General features: G+C 40.3%; 1 protein-coding gene across 7 annotated transcripts in view; it reads right to left on the reverse strand.

Moving 5' to 3' along the window:
* CADPS2 (calcium dependent secretion activator 2) overlaps positions 1-20,362 on the reverse strand; it is a 584,713-nt gene that overhangs the window by 22,741 nt on the left and 541,610 nt on the right. For all 7 annotated transcript variants that reach the window (XM_084638323.1, XM_084638324.1, XM_084638325.1 and 4 more), the window contains one exon: positions 6,139-6,246. In XM_084638323.1, coding sequence (XP_084494449.1) covers positions 6,139-6,246 — 108 coding nt within the window. The remainder of the gene's footprint in view (positions 1-6,138; positions 6,247-20,362) is intronic.

The following is a 20,362-nucleotide window of genomic DNA, read 5'->3' on the forward strand; positions in this document are numbered from 1 at the left end:
CAACTCTGTGGCCAATGGCAAAAAGAGTTAATGCAATCCTAGGATGCATAGACAGGGGAATCTTGAGAAGAAGTATAGAGATTATTTTACCTCTGTATTTGGCACTGGTGGAATACTGTATCCAGTTCTGGTGTCCACAATTTAAGAAGGATATTGATAAATTGGACAGGGTTCAGAGAGGGGCCAGGAAAGCGAATAAAAAATTAGAAAGCATGCCTTACAGTGATAGACTCAAGGAGCTCAATCTATTCAGCTTAACAAAGAGAAGGTTAAGGGATGACTTGATTACAGTCTATAAGTACCTACATAGGAAACAAATATTTGATAATGGGCTCTTCAGTCCAACAGCGAAAGGTATGACACAATCCAGTGCCTAGAAGCTGAAGCTCGCAAAACTGAGACTGGAAATATGGCATCAATTTTTAACAGTGAGGGCAATTAACCATTGGAACAATTTGCCAACGTCGTCGTGGATTCTCCATCACTGGCTATCTTAAAATCAATACTGGATAGCACTTTGGAGGACAGGCTTAGATTTCAAAATGATCTTGATAAATTGGAGAATTTGTCTAAAATCAGCAAGATGAAATTTAATGAAGAGAAGCACAAAGTACTACATTTAGGAAGGAAAAATCCAAAGCACAAATACCAAATGGGGAATAACTGGTTAGGCAGTAGTACTGCAGAAAAGGATCTGGGGGTTATAGTGGATCACAACTTGAATATGAGCCAACAATGTGATATAGTGGCAAAAAAGGCTAATATTATACTGAGGTGTATTAACAGGAGTGTCACATGTAACACACAGGATTCTACTCAGTATTGGGGAGGCCTCAACTGGAGTAGAGTGTCTAATCTTTGGCACCACCAGGGCCAGCCTTTGGGAAAATGGTACCCTGGGCAAACTTATATTTTGGTGCCCCTGGACCCCGCTACCTCCATGGGCTCCTCACCCATCCCCCCTCACTCCTGCTGCCCCCCTCCCCCAGGCTCCCCACTCATCCCCCTTGGCCCCTGCTGCTTCCCTGGGCTCCCCCACCCTCTCTCATCACCCCTGGGCCCTGCTGCCTCTCCCCCACCCATTGCCCTGAGCTCCCTTCCACAGCCTTGCACCCTAGACCCACGCCATTCCTTGCCTCTTGATCACGGCAGCCCCTGACCATGGCGCCTTGTGCAGTCACCCCTGTCACCCATCTGTAAGGTTGGCCCTGGGCACCACACTTTAAGAAAGATGTGGACAAATTGGAGAGAGTCCAGAGGAGAGCAACAAAAATGATACAAAGTTTAGCAAACCTGACCTCTGAAGAAAGGTTAAAAAAAATTGGGCATGTTTAGTTTTAAGAAAAGAAGACTGAAGGCAGACCTGATAACACACTTCAAATATTCTAAGGGCTGTTACAAAGAGGGTGGTGATCAATTGTTCTCCATGTCCACTGAAGGTAGGGCAAGAAGTAATCAGCTTAATGTGTAGTGAGAGAGATTTAGATCAGATAATAGGAAAAACTTTTAAACTATATGATTAGTTAAACACTGGACTACACTTCCAAGGGAGGTTTTGGAATCCTCATCACTGGAGGACAGGTTAGACAAATACCTGTCTGGAACGGTCTGATATAATTGGTCCTGCCTCAGTACAGGGGGCTGGATTAGATGACCTCCAAATCTTCCAGCCCTAGATTTCTATGATTTATGCTGTAGGGACTATTTTGGGGAAGTTCTATGGCCTGTGTTAGACAGGTCAATCTAGATGATCTCAATGGTCTCTTGTGGCCTTGGAATCTACGAATCACGTACCAAAAGTTAAGCAAGTAAGTAAGAGTTGGCAGGGTCAGGGCCAAAGTTCACATTTGCTAATAGTTAGTACACTGTATCATCTAACTTATCACAGTGAGATTAACTGTTGGCAAATACTGACTTTTTAATGGTGTTCATTTTATGTACATGGCGGCAAAGAGTCCTGTGGCACCTTATAGACTAACAGACCTATTGAAGCATAAGCATTCGTGGGTGAATACTGCTAGAAGAGGGCCTCATCCTCCCTGATTGAACTAAGTTCATTATCCCTAGCCTGATTCTTGCTTGCATATTTATACCTGCCTCTGGAAATTTCCACTACATGCATCCGACGAAGTGGGTATTCACTTACGAAAGCTCATGCTTCAATACGTCTGTTAGTCTATAAGGTGCCACAGGACTCTTTGCTGCTTTTACAGATCCAGACTAACATGGCTACCCCTCTGATTTATGTACATAGGTATGCATGTGGTAACACGCATGTATTATTATTTCAATAATGAAAAAATAAAGGTGGTTATTGTTGGGTTGTGGGTTTTTTGTTTATGTTGTGTGTGTGTGCATTTTTTGTTTTGTTTTATTTTTAAGAGAAAGAGAGGCCCAAATTTTAACCTAAAATAATGGGTAGACCTACATGGCTTTACTGGCTTTCTTTTGTCTTAAAGTTTCCTCTGTTACTTAAAATGGAAATTGTTTACTTAGACAAATTTACTACTAATGTGACCTTGACAAAATCAGAACAAAATCATATAGTTGCTTAAACTGGAAGCCTTTCAACAGGAGACATCTCAATGCAAATATAATCTATACCATAGGCCTCGTTGGAGAATGGGAATAGGAATATTTTTGAAAAAAGCCTAAGGTCAACTTTTCTGTTTTCAGATACACATCTGTGTTTATTGCACAAATTATAAGAAATACATCAAACTGATAAGCTACCAAAAGAGGTGTTTGAAAGAGTTACTTTAGCAGAAAAAGGAAGAATTTGGATCACTCAGCAGTGTATTTTACATAGAAGCACAATTCTTTGATGTGTGAAAATTTAATGTAATCCAATTTCAGTTTTGATCTACACACACTAGCTTCTCATTGAATAAGTCTAATGCCAATTAAAAGTGCACATGAAACACAGAGCTATTCATCTTATCTTAACAATTCAAAACAGAACATGTATCTAAGTTCAACCACACTGGCTACTGAGAAATGCTTTTTTAAGGGCCCACTCCTGTTCCCATTGACTTTAATGGTATAAGATCAGACCCTAGGAGAAAGTTTATTTTATATTACTGGATACAGGGTGCATTTAAATTATTTGCATGTGTAAAGTTTGTGCTTGGATAAATGGGAAACTCTCAATGTTTATTCAGGGCTTCCCAAGCCAATTGCCTAATGGAATGTTTTAACAAGGGAATTATGCTACTGTAATTCTGTTTAAGTATTTAATTCTCCAGTTCACCAAGAACCACTCTGAGGGCCTTCACTGAAAGCAGATAATGGTTCAAAGAACTTAAGCCTTAATAGATACATCTTGATTTAAATATACCGATTAACCATTATTTTTAAAATTATTTTTAATTTTACATGAAGCTATTTAAAAGACATCTTCACTAGACAAAACTTCTCAGCAACTCATTTTTAATCATCTTATAAATGCAAGAGGATGTTTATCAGCATGATTTTACTAATTATGTACTGCACCCTGTTGCATCATAGAAATATAAATGGTAGCAAGTGTTTGCTTTGTATGGTATAGGCAGAAACCTAGATATATTTGGCCCAATTCACCACTGCATTATTCCAGTTTTATCCCAGTGTAACTTCACTGAAATAAATGATTTCAGTGGAATTGCATCAGCATAAAACTGAAGCAATGCAGTAGTGAATGAGACCTATGACTATACACAAGAAATTTTGAATGATAAATTTTCATATTAAATAAAAAATAACCGTAATATACCCAGGGCTCTGTCCTGTTCAAATTTGCATCTGTATCTGCTGGAACACAGAATAGCTACAAGACTCCCTGGGTCATTAGCTACTGAGGTTTTACTCTATTCCAAAGGGGTTTTTCCCTTTCAGAAACAAACATGTATTGGCATATTCTCCCTTCCCCCACCTGCCAGTTTCTCATCTGATGAAAATGAAAAAATATTTCAGTAGTAAAACAATCTGCAACTGTAGTCAGAAATAAATGGCTTGAGACAGCCAATTAAAAAGTTAATTACAACTCATTTTAATCCTTCCATAAAAATACAACTTAATAGATTGTATATACAAAGGTTACGTAGTCTTTGCTAAATTACTGACACTAATAACCATAACTTAATCCTACTCTCAGTTATACTGCTGTAAATCCAAAGTAATCTCATTGAAGGCAAGCTGCATTCTATGGGTTATTCTAGATTTACATCAGTGTAACTGAGCCGGATTTGGCTCCTTGTTATACGAAGTGAATGTAATATCCCATAACGTTCATGCTTGTAATAACGTCTTTCTGATTTATTTCAATATGACACCACTTCATCTCTCATGCATATACAAAGAAAGGCAAAGATGTAAGTGGATGGTGTGAAAGAGAGTACCTTGAATACATTTTTTTCTGCCTGAAAACTAGTGTTAGAGACAAAGGGTGTGATTCAATTTCCGTTAAAGCTAATAGAAAGCCTACCATTGACTCCAATGAGAGTTGGATTTGGCCCTAGACATCTATTAAGTTTCAGAAAATTACAACTTAAGCAAGAAAAAAACTCCCCTATCTCTTCCCCCCCCCCAAAACAGACACACACACACCAGGAAACTTGAAAATGAAACATATGCTTGCAGACTCAGCGTAATACCAAACTGAAGCAGAAGTTGCTAACACAGTTTTAGTGCTTTGTGAAAGCGCCAGCTGGATGGATGATAATTTTTCTACCCCTGCAGGGCATCAAAGCTTTTATAAAATCTTTCTTTTCACACATATTAACACTTAGCTTATTAAAACAGATGATACTTTTATTGTAAAACTGCCTAGGAATGTCTGGAAATATAAAGTAAAAGAGATAAGTCTCATTTTGACCACCTAATCTAACAAACAACAAACACTGACATGACATATCATGGCTGCGAGTCTATGTTACAGGACCTTCTACAACTGCCACAACTGAAGTGTCACACTAGAGGCTGTGAATTGCTGTTATGAAAACATTTGCAGTAACATAATTAAATGAAACTGCCAGAAAAGCTCTGTAAAATGCTGAGTAGATGGTACACAAATAAATACATTTCAAAGTGAATATAACATTTCAGAAACAGTATTGTAACGGACTGTATTAAGCTGTCTCAAAGACACAGGATTACTTTCTCTGTTCAGATTCCCATATAATCAGAAGTGATTGGTCTCCTGATCCAGATTTCAGACATGTAACAAAGGAATTTAGATTTTATTACCATTTTTATGGGCTTGGTACTTTCAACACATATAAGACATGACCACCTCATAAAGCTTCTAGTTCAGAGACACAGACAACACAGTGATGGTCGATGCCTGAAGCAGTGGAGATATCCAGACAGAGTGTGGCTGCAGGGCTTTGTGGATGAGGCTTGCGTAAGGAGGGATTTGGACGATGAGGCCATTAAGAAGCAAAGGGAGCGGTTATAGAGAGATTGGGGAGTGAGTAAAGAAAGTGTGTGTGATGACATGGGCAGGAGTGGTGTGCAGGGTCTTAATGGTGAGGATGAGAAGCTCACTTGAAATGTGAGGTCAACAGGAGATGGGTGCAGTTTTGAAAATATGAGTCCTGTGCCTAAATAAGCATTAGGCTAACTTTAGGATTTTATATATTTGAAAATTTTGGACTAAATTTACAGTAAGCTAAGTTCCAAAAGTCACTCAATAAAAACAGCTGTTAGAGATCTGGAGGAATGTCGCATAGTTCATTTGTTTTCTTACTTTATCTGAAGAATAAGATATAAGAATTGTTATTTAGGGAAAATACCTTTCCAACTGTGTCTCCATACACTAAGAACATCCATTACAATACAATTCTGTTCATGGCACTTTACTTCAAAATCAAAAGGTGGAATAAAATGAAGTTGCATATCACACAATGATAAAATGATAGACTAGTTAAAATATTAATCTTATAAAACTTTTGATTTACTCATTCCAACACAGACAGCTCTCATGCAGGAAATGCATACAATTAAGGCTATCTTTATTAGCAGAAATAAATAAAAAAAAGCAGAACAAAATAGGCACAGGGAAAAGCATCCTGACCTACATGCTGAATGCAATCAAAATGCAACTTATCCCTTTGAGATGTAACCATGATGCCAGCACGCCTTGCAAGGGTAGTTACTTACATCAAACAACTTTTCTATATACATTTCCTCATTGACCTTTTCTCGCAGTATATCCTGGTTTTGCCGAACAAATGTAATGTAGGTGTCTGCTAGATCCATTCCCGGTTTCTGCGGAAGAGAGAGACCATAAGAAAACTGTAACTCACCTAGAAAGAGGTTATTTTAAGATTGTGAGATTATTAATATTGAAAAATGATGTAAATATGTAAAAACTGTTTTAATTAAAGTTACTATGAACTTTGAATCAGATGCCATAGTAAAGCAGGATTCAATATTAATAATTCCTATTGTAATTTCATGAACATTTTTAGCCATCTACATACACTGATACACATTTAGGGTGAAATCCTAGTTCCACTGATATTCACAGCAAAACTTCCATTGAGCTCAAAGGAATCCAGATTTCACCCTTAGTGTTTTCGGTATTGCTTGCTGGATATACCCTTTGGAAGTTCTGAAATACAGAGGCACTAATACTTATGAACTGGTTAACAATGAAGGTAAAATGTCAGGATATATACTCCTCTTGATCTGCACGTACAGCTTCTATCAGCACTAAGGGAAAGTGGATGCAAACAAAGCAGGGAGAACATACTCCCATAATATTTAAAGTAATTTATGTCCATAAACTTATGAAAGATGACAACTTGCATGTGGGTATACAAATACATACACATTTTATATATCTAATGTCAATAATTGAATATAGAAAAGTATGTATATTAGATATGAAACTAAAAAGATGGCCACATAAATCAAAATGATACATCAAATTAAAAATCAGAAAAAAACCACAGAATCTCATGTTGCTGAAGCCCTCATACACCACTTCCTTGATACTGGTCCAGATATTCGTTTGCTGAGCATATGACAACTCATAGAGATTAAGGAGCACAAAGGTGGCTTTAGATCCCCTTTGCACTCCTTCAGACATATTCTGGTTCCAAGGTGTAATTGAGAGCAGTATGAACTTTGGGGATCCAAACTGTCAGAGGCTCAGGTTTGTTAATAAATATCTACACACCTTGGCCTGATTCTGATCTCACAGCTGATAAAAATTAGCAGTATCTCCACTGAAGTCAGTTGAGTTATAATAGCGTATAAAGCTAGTGTGATACTGTCATAAATATAAAGGGAAGGGTAAACCCCTTTGAAATCCCTCCTGGCCAGGGGAAAGCTCCTCTCACCTGTAAAGGGTTAAGAAGCTAAAGGTAACCTCGCTGGCACCTGACCAAAATGACCAATGAGGAGACAAGATACTTTCAAAAGCTGGGAGGAGGGAGAGAAACAAAGGGTCTGTGTGTCTGTCTATAGTCTGTCTATATGCTGGTCTTTGTCGGTGATAGACCAGGAATGGAGTCTTAGAACTTTTAGTAAGTAATCTAGCTAGGTATGTGTTAGATTATGATTTCTTTAAATGGGTGAGAAAAGAATTGTGCTGAATAGAATAACTATTTCTGTCTGTGTATCTTTTTTGTAACTTAAGGTTTTGCCTAGAGGGGTTCTCTGTTTTTGAATCTAATTACCCTGTAAGATATCTACCATCCTGATTTTACAGGGGGGATTTCTTTATTTCTATTTACTTCTATTTTTATTAAAAGTCTTCTTGTAAGAAACTGAATGCTTTTTCATTGTTCTCAGATCCAAGGGTTTGGGTCTGTGGTCACCTATGCAAATTGGTGAGGCTTTTTATCCAACATTTCCCAGGAAAGGGGGGGTGCAAGTGTTGGGAGGATTATTCATTGTTCTTAAGATCCAAGGGTCTGGGTCTGTAGTCACCTAGGCAAATTGGTGAGGCTTTTTACCAAACCTTGTCCAGGAAGTGGGGTGCAAGGTTTTGGGAAGTATTTTGGGGGGAAGGACGCGTCCAAACAGCTCTTCCCCAGTAACCAGTATTAGTTTGGTGGTGGTAGCGGCCAGTCCAAGGACAACGGGGGGAATATTTTGTACCTTGGGGAAGTTTTGACCTAAGCTGGTAAAGATAAGCTTAGGAGGTTTTTCATGCAGGTCCCCACATCTGTACCCTAGAGTTCAGAGTGGGGGAGGAACCTTGACAGATACTAAAATCTAATCCCGTCTTCCCCATGCCTTTGCGCTGGTATAATGAGCAAAGGGGATGACTACGGATGGAGCTTTGTAACGATATATGGGAAAACAGAAAGGATGGTCACTGCTCCTGGAAATGTTTGCTAATGGTGAAATATTCCCCTCCCTGCATCAAGCCAAAATTCTTCAGGCTTTGCATGGGGGCTGAAGAGATTGAATTCACATACCACAGCCCAAAGGCAGGATGTAGGTAGGCTAGGCTGTCTTTCCATGTCTATTCCACTCTAGCTGGAATGGTGGCTGCTAAAGTGTGGTATCCTTAAATGCGTTTCCATTAGACCCTCCCCAGACAACCCACTGTCCATATTGCACTACTGAAACCAGATAGGAGCCTCCTTGAAGGTGAGCTAAAAAAGGGTTGAAGGAGTATGGACAGCCTTCAGCAAATGCACCACTCTTGGGTTAGTTTCAGTCTAAAAGTATAATTTGTCAAAAAATAATATTTTATGATGTTTATAGTATGCAACTGAAGGACAACGGTTATGATGATATAGATCAGTGTTTTTCAATCCGTGGGTTGTGACCCAGTATTGGGTCGCGGCATGTCAGGCACTGGGTCGCCTTGCTTTTGTCAGCATCGCTGACCGGGATGTTAAAAGTCCCGTTGGCACTGCTGCCCAGCTAAGGCAGGCTTGCGCCTACCTTTTCCGACACCGCACTGGGCCCTGAAAGGGGCCAGCAGCAGGTCCAGCTTCTAGGCAGGGGAGCCACAGGGCTCTGCTCGCTGTCCCCACCCCAAGCACGGCCTCTGCACTCCCACTGGCCGGGAACTGGGCAATGGGAGCTGGGGGTGGGACGGTGCCTCTGGGCGAGAGTCACACAAAGCCACTTGCGCGCCTCCGCCTAGTAGTGGGACCCGCTGCTGGCTGCTTCTGGGGTGCAGTGCAGTCCAGGGTGTCAGGACAGGAGGGAAGCCTGCATCTGCACCCTGCTGCGCCACTGACTGGGAGCCACCTGAGGTAAGTCCATGCCCCAACTCTGTGCCCCAATCCCCTGCCCCAGCCCTGAGGCCCCCAAACCAGAACCCCTTCCTTCACCCCAAACCCCTCATCCCCAGTCCCACCCCAGAGCCTGCACCCCCCAGCCCTGATCCCCTTCTGCACCCCAACCCCCTACCCAGAGCCCCCTCCCACTCCCTGAACTCCTCATTCCCAGCCCTACCTTGCAGCCCTCACCCCCAAACCCCAAACCTCTGCCCCAGCCCTGAGCCCCTCCCACACCCCTAACCCCTCATCCCCAGCTCCACTGGGTCATGGGCATCAATTTTCTTCAAATGGGTCCCTAGAAAAAAAGTTTGAAAACCACTGATATAGATCAGATGATGGTACTGAATGTTATATTATTTATCTGATAATACGTCTTAACACAAAAAAAAGTTTCTAAAGCACTCGCGCTCCAATCCTTAGGTCTGGCTGAGCTTTGCTCAGTGTACAACCTCAGCGGTGGGGGAGGGAGGTGAGTGTATGCCACCTTTTCATTTCCTGGAATACATTAAAGCAGCCGCAAACAGCTTTAACTTATACCGGTCTGTAACAGCTTCCCGGGGCTGTTATTGCCAGAGCAGCACAATGACCACAGCATACATCAGAATCTGTCTTTAACACATCTTTAAAGTATGATATTTAGCATATTTTAAAGGATTATATGTAAACCCATTTATATATTCAAAAATACCTATACAGAAGATTTCAAAAACATGGCTATTTTATTATGCTATCGTTGTATGGAATTATGTTTTTACCAGACCTTATTATCATGTACTTTATTAGAAGAGGGGTATAATTGTGTTTGTGCACAAAGGCAGTAGGACTCCCAGGGCTTGTCTACACTACTGCCTAAGTCAATGTATGTCAAGTCACCCAGCGGTGTGAAAAAGCCACCCCCCGAGCAACGTAAGTTACATCGACTTACAGCAGTGTCTACGCTGTGCTATGTTGGAGGAAGAAGATCTCCCGCCAACATAGCTTCTCCCACCTCTTGCTAAGGTGGAATAATTATGCCGACAGGAGAGTGCTCTCCTGTCAGCATAGCGAGTCTTCACCAGACGTGCTAGAGCAGCAGAGTTGTGCCAATGTAGCGCAATAGAGTAGACCAGCCCTAGCACAGAGAACCTGCTGTATTTTCAGAAACGGCAGCTAAGATCCCAGTGACATCTACCACAATAACAGGATGCAACATTTGAGAATATTCACCACTCAGAAGTCCAATTATCCAGCCCCTCAAGACCATTAACAAAATCAGACACTCTTTGTTAGAACAACTCCTTTCACTGAATCTACCAAGGAACAAATCTGGGAAGACAACCCAGAATAAGGGATTCACTATCATATATGGAATTTACTACTTTTGCATAAATAACAGGGTCTAGGACTTCATTTTCCAATATATCATAATATGAACGAGAAAATGTAACAGTAGAAATTATCACATACACCCTGATGTAACATTCCTTGCACATCCAAAATTCCCTGTGAAATACTGGCAGTTCTTTGCACACTTTGTTTTGTGTGTGCAAGAAAACCCCACAAACACTTAGCATTTATATAGAACTATCCATGTATAGATCTTAAAGGAAAGAAGGATCAGGATTTAAATTTGGGTCTACAGAGTTCTGAGTATAGCTGGTTGAAAATTTTTCAACAGAACAGTTTTCTACTGGAAAACTCTGTTTTGTTGAAACAAATGTTTCACAGGAATGTGTAGATTCCAAGAAAATTTTCAATGCACAAATTTTGAAAACATTTGAATCAATATGGAGTATTTTGTTTGTACTTTCTCATTACTTTATTTTTCCACTTTCTTGTTTCATTTCACTCTGACATAATTTTTTAAAAATTATGTAATATTTTACCTCTTGTTTCAACATTATTAAAACGAACATTTCCATAAGATCATTTTGATATTTCAAAAATCAACATTTCAGAATTTCCATCCCATGGTAAATTTCAAAATGTCAGCTTTTTGCCCTGATTCAGGATGAAAGAAATTTCAAAATGTTGGACTTTCCCGTGGGATGGAAATTCCATTTTCTGATCAGCTCTAGTTGTGAGTGACTTCAGCATGAATAGATTTCAATGAGAGTTGAGGACACAGCACCTTGCATGATCATGTCCAAAATGAAGGGCATTTGGGAAGCACAATTCTATTTTTGCAGTTCGCACAAAAGACCTATTCTTAGACATTTGTTCCAATCACATCACATCAGTTTAGAAACTGAATCACTATGTGAAGGATATTCATAACCTATAATACAAAACTATATACTTTCATTCAGTATACCTATTTAAGATTGTTAGAAAAATATTTCAGCAAACCTTAGGAACTTGCTGAGTCCTGATATGCATGAGACAGAAATAAAAATGGTTCTGATTTGGCATGACAATGGGAAAATATTTTGAAATCTGTAAACTGAAAAAAAAATCTATCAAATTAGGGACTCATTATTGTTCTTGGGGATAATTTTTCAAAATACACACAAGTCTCCCATTGAAATGTTAACCTCTAACATTTCTATGTTACATGCGAATTTTGCTTTCACTAAGTTAAGCAAAGAAATGTTTGTCCTGAAAACAGTCAAAACTAGAAAAAATAACATTTCCCATTAGCATCAACTCTTTATTTTTCTTTGAGATGTTTACCTATTCTTGAAGCTGTGACATATGGGAATTTCACACCTAGTGAATATATTTTCATGTAGCTTGTGGCATGAGACTCTAATCATTAAAAGAATATACACAAGTAAGAGTAACTGCAACAGCTGTGACATTTACCCATTACAATTACAGTTCTTAAAAACACTATCCTTTTTTAATGTGTGTGTAGGACAATTATTTCTGATAAATTACTGAAAAAATGTAATTTTCCTTCTAACAGTTTCTACTTACTGTACAAATGTGTCTGGATAAGGAAGATTATAACTCGTCCAATGTTCCTTCATGGTAGGTCTCTCTGTTTTAAAAGCTATGGCACACTGATTCATGAACTCATTGAAGCCATTACAAGCTGTCCCTTTATTGCATGTCATTTGGGATACACACTTTAAACAAATTTGACTAAATTAGTAATAAAATATATACTTCACTGTCTCCCTATACTGGGAATATTTCATTTATTTGGCCTTCTTCAAATGTGTGAAAGAAAAATATATATTGTAAACAAGTGACAAAACAGGATATGTCACTGTAAACTGTGTTTTTAACAAATAGAAAAGTTTTCTTTTTTCATAGGGATGACTTCTTTAAGTTGAGCCATTTATATCAATATATATCATCATTCTCTTATTTTGGATTTTTATATTTAGGAAAACAAGATGAATATCAAATTTGAAAATGTGAGAAAAAGATTAAGTCTCATTAGCAATCAGAGACTTAAATGACAAACAGATACTAAGTTGTATTTAAAGTAACTATAACAAGCTATATAGCAATGGACATTTCAGCAGACTGTTATGAATATCAAATAGATTATAACTGTGAGCACTTTTATACCAGAAATATCAAGTTCTCCTTGTATGAAACTCCTACTGAAGTCAATGGAAGGGAGCTACCCACATGCAACTGAGAGCAGAATTTAGCCTAGTAAACTTAACTGAATAAGCATAAAGTTTTTTAATGGTCTGACATCTTACAGGAAAGGAATAACCATATTTTAGGAAAGAGAAAAGTTACTGTACTATTGTTTATTTAATTCAGAACAGTAGGCAGCATGTTTTGAATTATCAGAGATTGAAAGAGAAAGTCACAAAGAAATTAATAGAAAGACTAGAAAGACAAAGACATCAAATGAAATACCAGGAAATGAAATATTTTTAATAGGGTTACTATGTCATTGGTTACACAAGTAACTGAATACATTGGCAAGTGATTGAGTTTAAACAAGGGTGTAGGCTTCAACAGATTCTTTCTAGGGTTAATCACTAGTTAACCTGGCAAGATGAACACGCTGTTTAAAAAAAAAAGATAAAAAAATTCCTTGTTAATTATATGCTGCAAGTGCTCTTACTTCCTGCTGCTACACCTAATCCCACAGGTGCAGGTCGTTTCTTTTACCATTCACTGGTAGGTGGTTTCAACTCCACAGTCATTTTTTCAGAGCAACAGATTTAGATACAGAAGAAGCTGCTTAACCTTTCACTAGAGGTTAACAGTACTCCAGAAAAACATTGTCATGGTGCCTATTTAACAAGGAGACAAATTTATAAATACACTCTTCCAGTTTCAAAGAGTATCCAGAAGCTACATTATAATTGACTTAATATGAAAGCACATGTCTTTTCCCCTAGAAAAGCTCGCCTGCAGCAACAAATCAAAAGTAATGCCATATTGTCTTAATTTCTGAGAGTTCAAATGTTTACAGATGAAAGGTTCAACAAGTGCTACTCCTCCTAATGTTTCCCTATGGTTGGAGAGATATAGCTTGGTTGTTGTGTTCTGCTTCTACAATGGAACAGCTTGTCACAACCTCAGTAGAAACCACACGTATTTGTAAATGTTAAGTTATGTTTATTCTCACTTCATCATTCAGAAGAGACTGTTACTTAGCAGAGCATATTAAACATACCCATGTTTCTGGTGTTACTGAGAAAAAAGTTAGTTTTATAGGGATTGGTATCATGAAAGCGTTCATTCCTCAGGCGCTTAAAATGGACTTCATACTATACCTATCCAAGACCAGAATTCTCCTGATTTCATTGTAATTCATATTTGAGTACTTTTTTGACTGAAGGAAGGCATTTTCAACTGAAGCACTTAGCTGAAAAGCAGCCAGGAGCGGGAAGGGGCTCTGGGGAGGAATATGGGAGCCTCATGTTAACATTCCACCACTACACTGAAGAGAAGATTGGGGTGAGTTCCCTGACTTTGAAGGAAATCACTCCTCTCTAGACATAGTTAAATATCACTGCCAGAAGTGACTTATCCCTGGTACTCATCTTTAAGGCTACATTTTAGTCACGGGTATTTTTAGTAAAAGTCATGGACAGGTCACGGGCAGTAAACAAAAATTCACAGCCCATGACCTGTCCCTGACTTTTACTAAAAATACCTGGGACCAAAGCAGGGGGGAGGGGTTACGTGGTTGCTTGGGAGAGGGGACAGCACGGGTGCTGGGGGAGGTGGCCCAGGACCCCCGCGGGTGCTGTGGAGGGGAGGGTTGGCAGGGCTGACAGGGGCTCCCTACCCAGCTCCGCATCCCTGCAGCGCCTAGGTGGCAGAGGGGCACAAGTGCTGGCTGCTGCAGCTCCCATTGGCTGGGAACCACAGCCCATGGAAGCTGCAGGGGTGAGGCCTGCAGGCCCGGGGAGCTCCCCCAGCCCCTCCACCACCTAGGAGCTTCAGGGCCATGCCAGCCCCGCCCCCCAGCATCCTCCAATCCCCTGCCCCTAGCCCTGAGCCCTTTCCCACACACCCAAACTGCTGCCGCTGGCCCAGGGGCTGCCCGGCTTGGGCAGCCCCTGAGCCAGCACCAGCAGCTGCAAAAGTCATGGAGGTCATGGAAAGCCACGCAATCCATGACTTCTATGACCTCCGTGACAGACTCACAGCCTTACTCATCATTGTTTGGCTTTGGAAATGACCAGATGGCACCAAATGGCAGCAATTAAAAAAATTATTGGGGTAGATACCCTTGGAACCCCCTACAAGGTCTTCATTTCCCCCCCTCCACTCTCACACTTCAGACTGGACAGTTAGGCAGAATGCTATATTAGCTGTATACTTAATTAGTTTGCAAGATAGTGCTGCGCCCCTATATGATTGTTGTATTTAAGAAAATGATTTTGTTTAAATGGGAAAACCAAGGAATAGAGGTCCTGATCCCTCACCCTTCCTTTTGGAGAGCAACAGGCAACCGGGCATTGGGGGAAATTTGAAAAGAATGCTGTCAGACAAACCTTAGGCCCCAGTCCAGCAGCCACTTGTGCACATGCATAATCTTATGGGTGTGAGTAGTCCTACCCGCGGTGCTACTCAGGAGTACAAGTATTACCAGGATCAGACTTTTAATTCTCTAGTGCAAGGGGTCTTCAGCAAGCTGCAGCTGCCATGGCAAAATCCATTTTTAAACCCTGTTTTTGCAAAGAAATATATTTGATTTATATTATTTTAACTTTCTTGCTGACTGGAGTGGTTATGCTTCAAATCTCCACTTGCCTGTTATCCCCAAAAGTATGACAGGTTTAAAGAGAGACTGCAATGAGCTTGCTCAGTATCTCACTGCACACTAAAGCTTTACCTTCAGACTCTACAATCATTCATATAAACGGATTTCAAAATAGAAGGGACATATTTCCAGGTTTGTGTGTGTCAAGCAGGAGAAATTATTTAGCAGAACACATGAATTTGGGATTAAGGGCTGTCCTGTGCTACCAATTTAAAAGCAGAGACATCCATTGAAATCTTTAGAAGATTCTGCTTAAAAATTAATGGCACTATGTCAATGATACACTGATTTTCCACAAAAATGTTTTAGCTCTTAAAATTAGCTAAATGAAGCACTGAAGCAGTTAAACAAAACATATATGGAAATAAATAAAATGTCTGGTAGACCACGACGTGTATTAGCTCCTAAGGTTCATGCAGGGGTGCTGGAACAATTTGTATAGTGGGAGTGCTGAGAGCCATTGACCCAAACTGTAAACCCTGAACATGATGGAAACCACTTCAAGCCAGTGGATGCTGCCACATCCCTAGTTCCAGCACCTCAGGGTTCACAGACCTATAACAATTACACCACTTATATCCATTGGGTGAAACTGAATAATTTTCGGCCACACTGGGCTGACAATACACAAGAGAGATAAGAAGGTGCAAGACCTCCGTCCTCTCGATATACCCTCGTCTAAAGGAAAATTCTGTGTGGGGAGGCCAAGAACTGTGCTAGTCCAGCACCAGGCTCCCGTAGTGTGCTGTATTCACCCGGCACAGACCCTGGGTATGGGGAGGAAGAGGAAGCTTCCACTGTACCCTCTGAAAGACTGACACAGATCACTGGCTTCAATATGTGCTCCCCTAAACTGAGTTTGAGTTTCTGAATGGTGAGCACAAACGTATGCATACAACTGCTTGCCCATTTTGGGCATGTAATTATGGTGTTTGTATGTGCAAACTGGGTAATTGCATATACAAGTGCCCAAGCAAATGTGTAGCTGAACATTTTTGTCCACAATTACTTGATTTACGTGATGAGAAATTGCATGTACAATTTAGCACACACAATTGTGTACGCAGATTAGAAAATCAGGCTGTTACTCCATTATCAAGGATAACTATACTTTTCTTTCTGTGTTCTGTCACTGCCTCTGCTGGTACTCCTTAACAACTTCACTGTATGTACAAACCACTTCATTGGAAAAAAGACAGCAAAAGAACAGCCAGCATTATTCTAATTCTCCCAGATCTTCTAATGTTTGCCCAGGGCTTTAAGAGTAACTAACCAACCAATCATAGCAAAGTTGCGTGAACTGGTAGAGAGTCTATATTTCTTAAAACAACTACAGACCCCCTCATAAAAAAAGAAACTAACCCACACAAGCCCCAAGTATTCTGCTATAAAAACACAGTATTATCAAGACAGAAAATTCCACCCTTCAGCACCTTATTTATGCGTTGCATCCATTTTCCCATCTATTTCTTTGTCTTTTTAGATGGCAACTTCTTCAGAACAAGCACTGCACTTTCCTTTATGTCAGAAAAAGAGCATAGCATGTTCTGGGTGCTACCAGAAGCAAATACAAATAATGTATGCTAATTATTTTTAATAATTATTAATAAAAATCATAAACTGCTATCAGTGCTGCTACTATTCTGAGTCCAGGGCCTTCAGCACATCTTTTTGCTGTTGCTTTAGCTAGTGCACTGATACCATGCCCATGACCCATTTCTTTGTAATAGTCACATACTACAGATGTTCAGTGCTTCCAAATGCAAATTCCCTGTGACAAGATGCTCCCTCCTTTGAAAAAGGCTTTCTAAAATGGAGAGAATCATTTTTGTTGTTGTTGGTTTAAGCAGGAATGTAAAAGGATATGGTTCATGGTTGGTAGGGATGAAAAGGGTTTGGTTGGGTTATATTTTATTCTTGAAAAGCTGAATGACTGGAAGAACAGACTGGCAATCAGGAGATTGCTGAAGATGTACAACTCAAAGCTAGAAGTTAAGACCTCAGCACATCAGTAGTGCACAGGAGAGAATGCAGAATTATTTTGCTAACATTTCTTAATGTTGACTTGATGTCAAAGGCAGACAACTATATCACAAACAGGGAGTCAGGTATTTTAGCGTCCCAAAGCAGCTACAATCACATATGCAAGAGGTACAATAAAACAAATAAAAACCATATAAGCATCATAATAATATACTGATTTCAAAGAGTGCTTGATAAGCTACTTACACAAATTTCAAAGGCAACTAAATATATACAGTTTAGTATTTGGACCTCAATGTGTCACATAGGAAAGAACTGAAGGTTGGAGCCTGGACCACAGAAAATAGGATGAGTAGTAGCAGAAATGCTAAAGAGAAGGAAAAAGTAAAGGAACATCTGGAAGAAAGCCTTCTAGCCTATCACTGCATCACTGGATGTCTCAGCTCTTTCTTTACAACTTCTTCAACGACAACTCAGCTGTTAAAGATAACTCTGCAAATTTAGCAAATGCCTGAATGGGACCAATATGTTACCCATGCAATAGATTATAAACTACTTTCACTTAGCTTAAATAGCAAAGCAAAAGTAAGAACACTGTGTCTAATTTCTTAAGACAATGTGAAGCAGTGCAGAAAAAGACTGCAAAATAGCACCTATTGCTAAGGGTTCAGTTTGCTTGGAATGTTATTCAAATGAAACCTGAACGTTCAGAAAACTTAGTGTCTGACTATATAATGGAGCACAAGCTGGGAAAGTAAAATGTTGCACTGATTTATCATTGCTGGAGTCTTATTACCAGCTTTGTTAATCCTCTCTACCAATTTAGTAGATAATTATAAGTAGGTACCCTTAAATTTATAATGCAAACATATCCAGTTCCAGTCAACTCTAGTAGGCCAGAGTTGGTATGTAGAGTGGGCCTATTCATCAAATTTTGGGACCCCTGTTCCCAAACTTACCCAACCTCTATCAGCTGTGATCATATCACTGTGTGTGGCGTGTTTGCTGCTTTCTTGGAGTATCCCGTCGTAGCTGACGTATGAGTGTCAGTTTGTTTCAGTGAGTCTTCTTGTGTGAACGTAAACCAATGTGGGATCCACAGATGTGTCCGCATGTCGGGCAGACCTGGCCACATGTTTTTACCACGGCCTGTTTTCTTTGCTCATGCTTCTCTCTGGCTTTTTCAGTTCTGCTGTTCTCGATGGCTTTAACTGCAGACCAACAGGTCTGCCTCCATCCTGATATATCGGTGGCAGCAGCTTCTCATGGACATCACTAGGTACAGAGCCAGTCTTAGGATTTGGGGGGAGGGTCAACTAAATGGGCTAAACAACCCAAACACCACCGATAATATAAATGTATGTGTATGAAATTATAAAGGTGGAGGGGAATCCTCAGGTCACCACCAGCCTCAAGCTGCAGAAGAGGCATAGCCCAGTTTATTGTGCTGGGGAATGTGCATAGTTCACAACATTTGAACTCTTGTCCTGAGACGCTCAGTGCTAGGCCCCTATTCGGAACAGCACTAATGACTTCAGTTGGACTTAAGCATACGATCAAAGTGAGGCACATGTTTAAGCATTATCCTGAAGAGGGATACTTTCCTGAATTGGGGTCCTAATGATCAGTCACATTTTCAGAGCAATCCTTGCAACCTAAAGTACTAGATTTTCTTTTTTAATGAAAGCACAGATTGATACATAGACTCCCCAAAATGAAGTCACACAACCGCACGCCTGAAAGGCAGGCACTTGAGGTTGTCAAGCACCATGTGTTCATCTTCTGAAACTGGTGAACCATTCAGGAGAGAGGTCTATCTCTGTTGTGATCAGCACTGGCCCTAAGGGTGAAAGGTGACAAAGGTGTTTTCATGCTGCATTTGTGCTCCCCTAGTCCCTGCACTTCCGGAGGCTGATCTGGCCATTGGTGTAAGTTAGAGACGCCTCAGGGCTCAAATTTACAGTTGCCTGCAATAGCCCCCAAGCATGGCATTGAAAGACCACTGTATGCTCAGGCCACACAGCTCTTACCCTATAAGGACCAGAGAGGGGTGGTATAGAACCAAGGCTCGTTAATTGGTAGGGGAAAGGCCCGTCTATAAATGCTTCCACTCATTAATCCTTCAAGTCTCCTGGGAATTACAACAGTCTCCTCACTGGCTTTCCTGGTGCAACAAACTCCCTGCTGGCAAACTACCCAGTAGTCTTTAAAACGTCGTCCGTTCACATGTAATGTCGCTTTTCAAAGATTTCACTTTCTGTCAGCTGCAGTGCTCACACAGACGCTGAGGAGGCTAAATGGCCATTCTGAGCTTTACATATCACCCCCGCTGCAAGACATTTGACCAGAGGTAATTCCTGTGGTGTCTATAAAAGATATAGCACTATAATGGAGGGATTTGTGTTCTGCCATGTAGATTCACCTATGGGCTACAGTAGTCCGTGCTGCTCCTGCTTCGTGTAGGATGATAGCTGGTCAATCTGATCCATGGAGTGGGGAATGCAATGGACTCTCTTTTGGCTCTTCCCTCAGCTCATCCCCCACACTTGGCAGTATATAGTCACCTTAGGGTGCAAATCCTGGCCCTACCCCGGGGCCTACTGGAACCACACTGGTTTAGCTGTGACTGTGCAGGTTGGGGGGTGAATTTGGCCCCCAAACAGAATTCAATTTATTATATATTTGAAATGACATCAAGCTTAAAGCAGCATTTCTGGTTGCCTTGTAAGCCTCATGCCACTTTTTTAACCAATCACATTCTGAACATGAAGAGTGGGATTCAGAAGTGCTCAGCCTTGTCCCCACTCTACTCAAATTGAAGTCAATGAGAGTTTTACCATTGACTTCAATGGGAGCAGAGTTAGGCCAATGCTGAGAGCTTTTGAAATCTCTTTGCCATATCTAGTCTAAATAAATAGGAGCTCTTTTCATTTGATCTAACAGAAGTATATGAATGTCTAATTTTTTAAAGACATCT

The sequence above is a fragment of the Lepidochelys olivacea genome, assembly GCF_965140295.1.
Source record: "Lepidochelys olivacea isolate rLepOli2 genome assembly, chromosome: 1".
NCBI classification, from domain to species: Eukaryota; Metazoa; Chordata; order Testudines; family Cheloniidae; genus Lepidochelys; species Lepidochelys olivacea.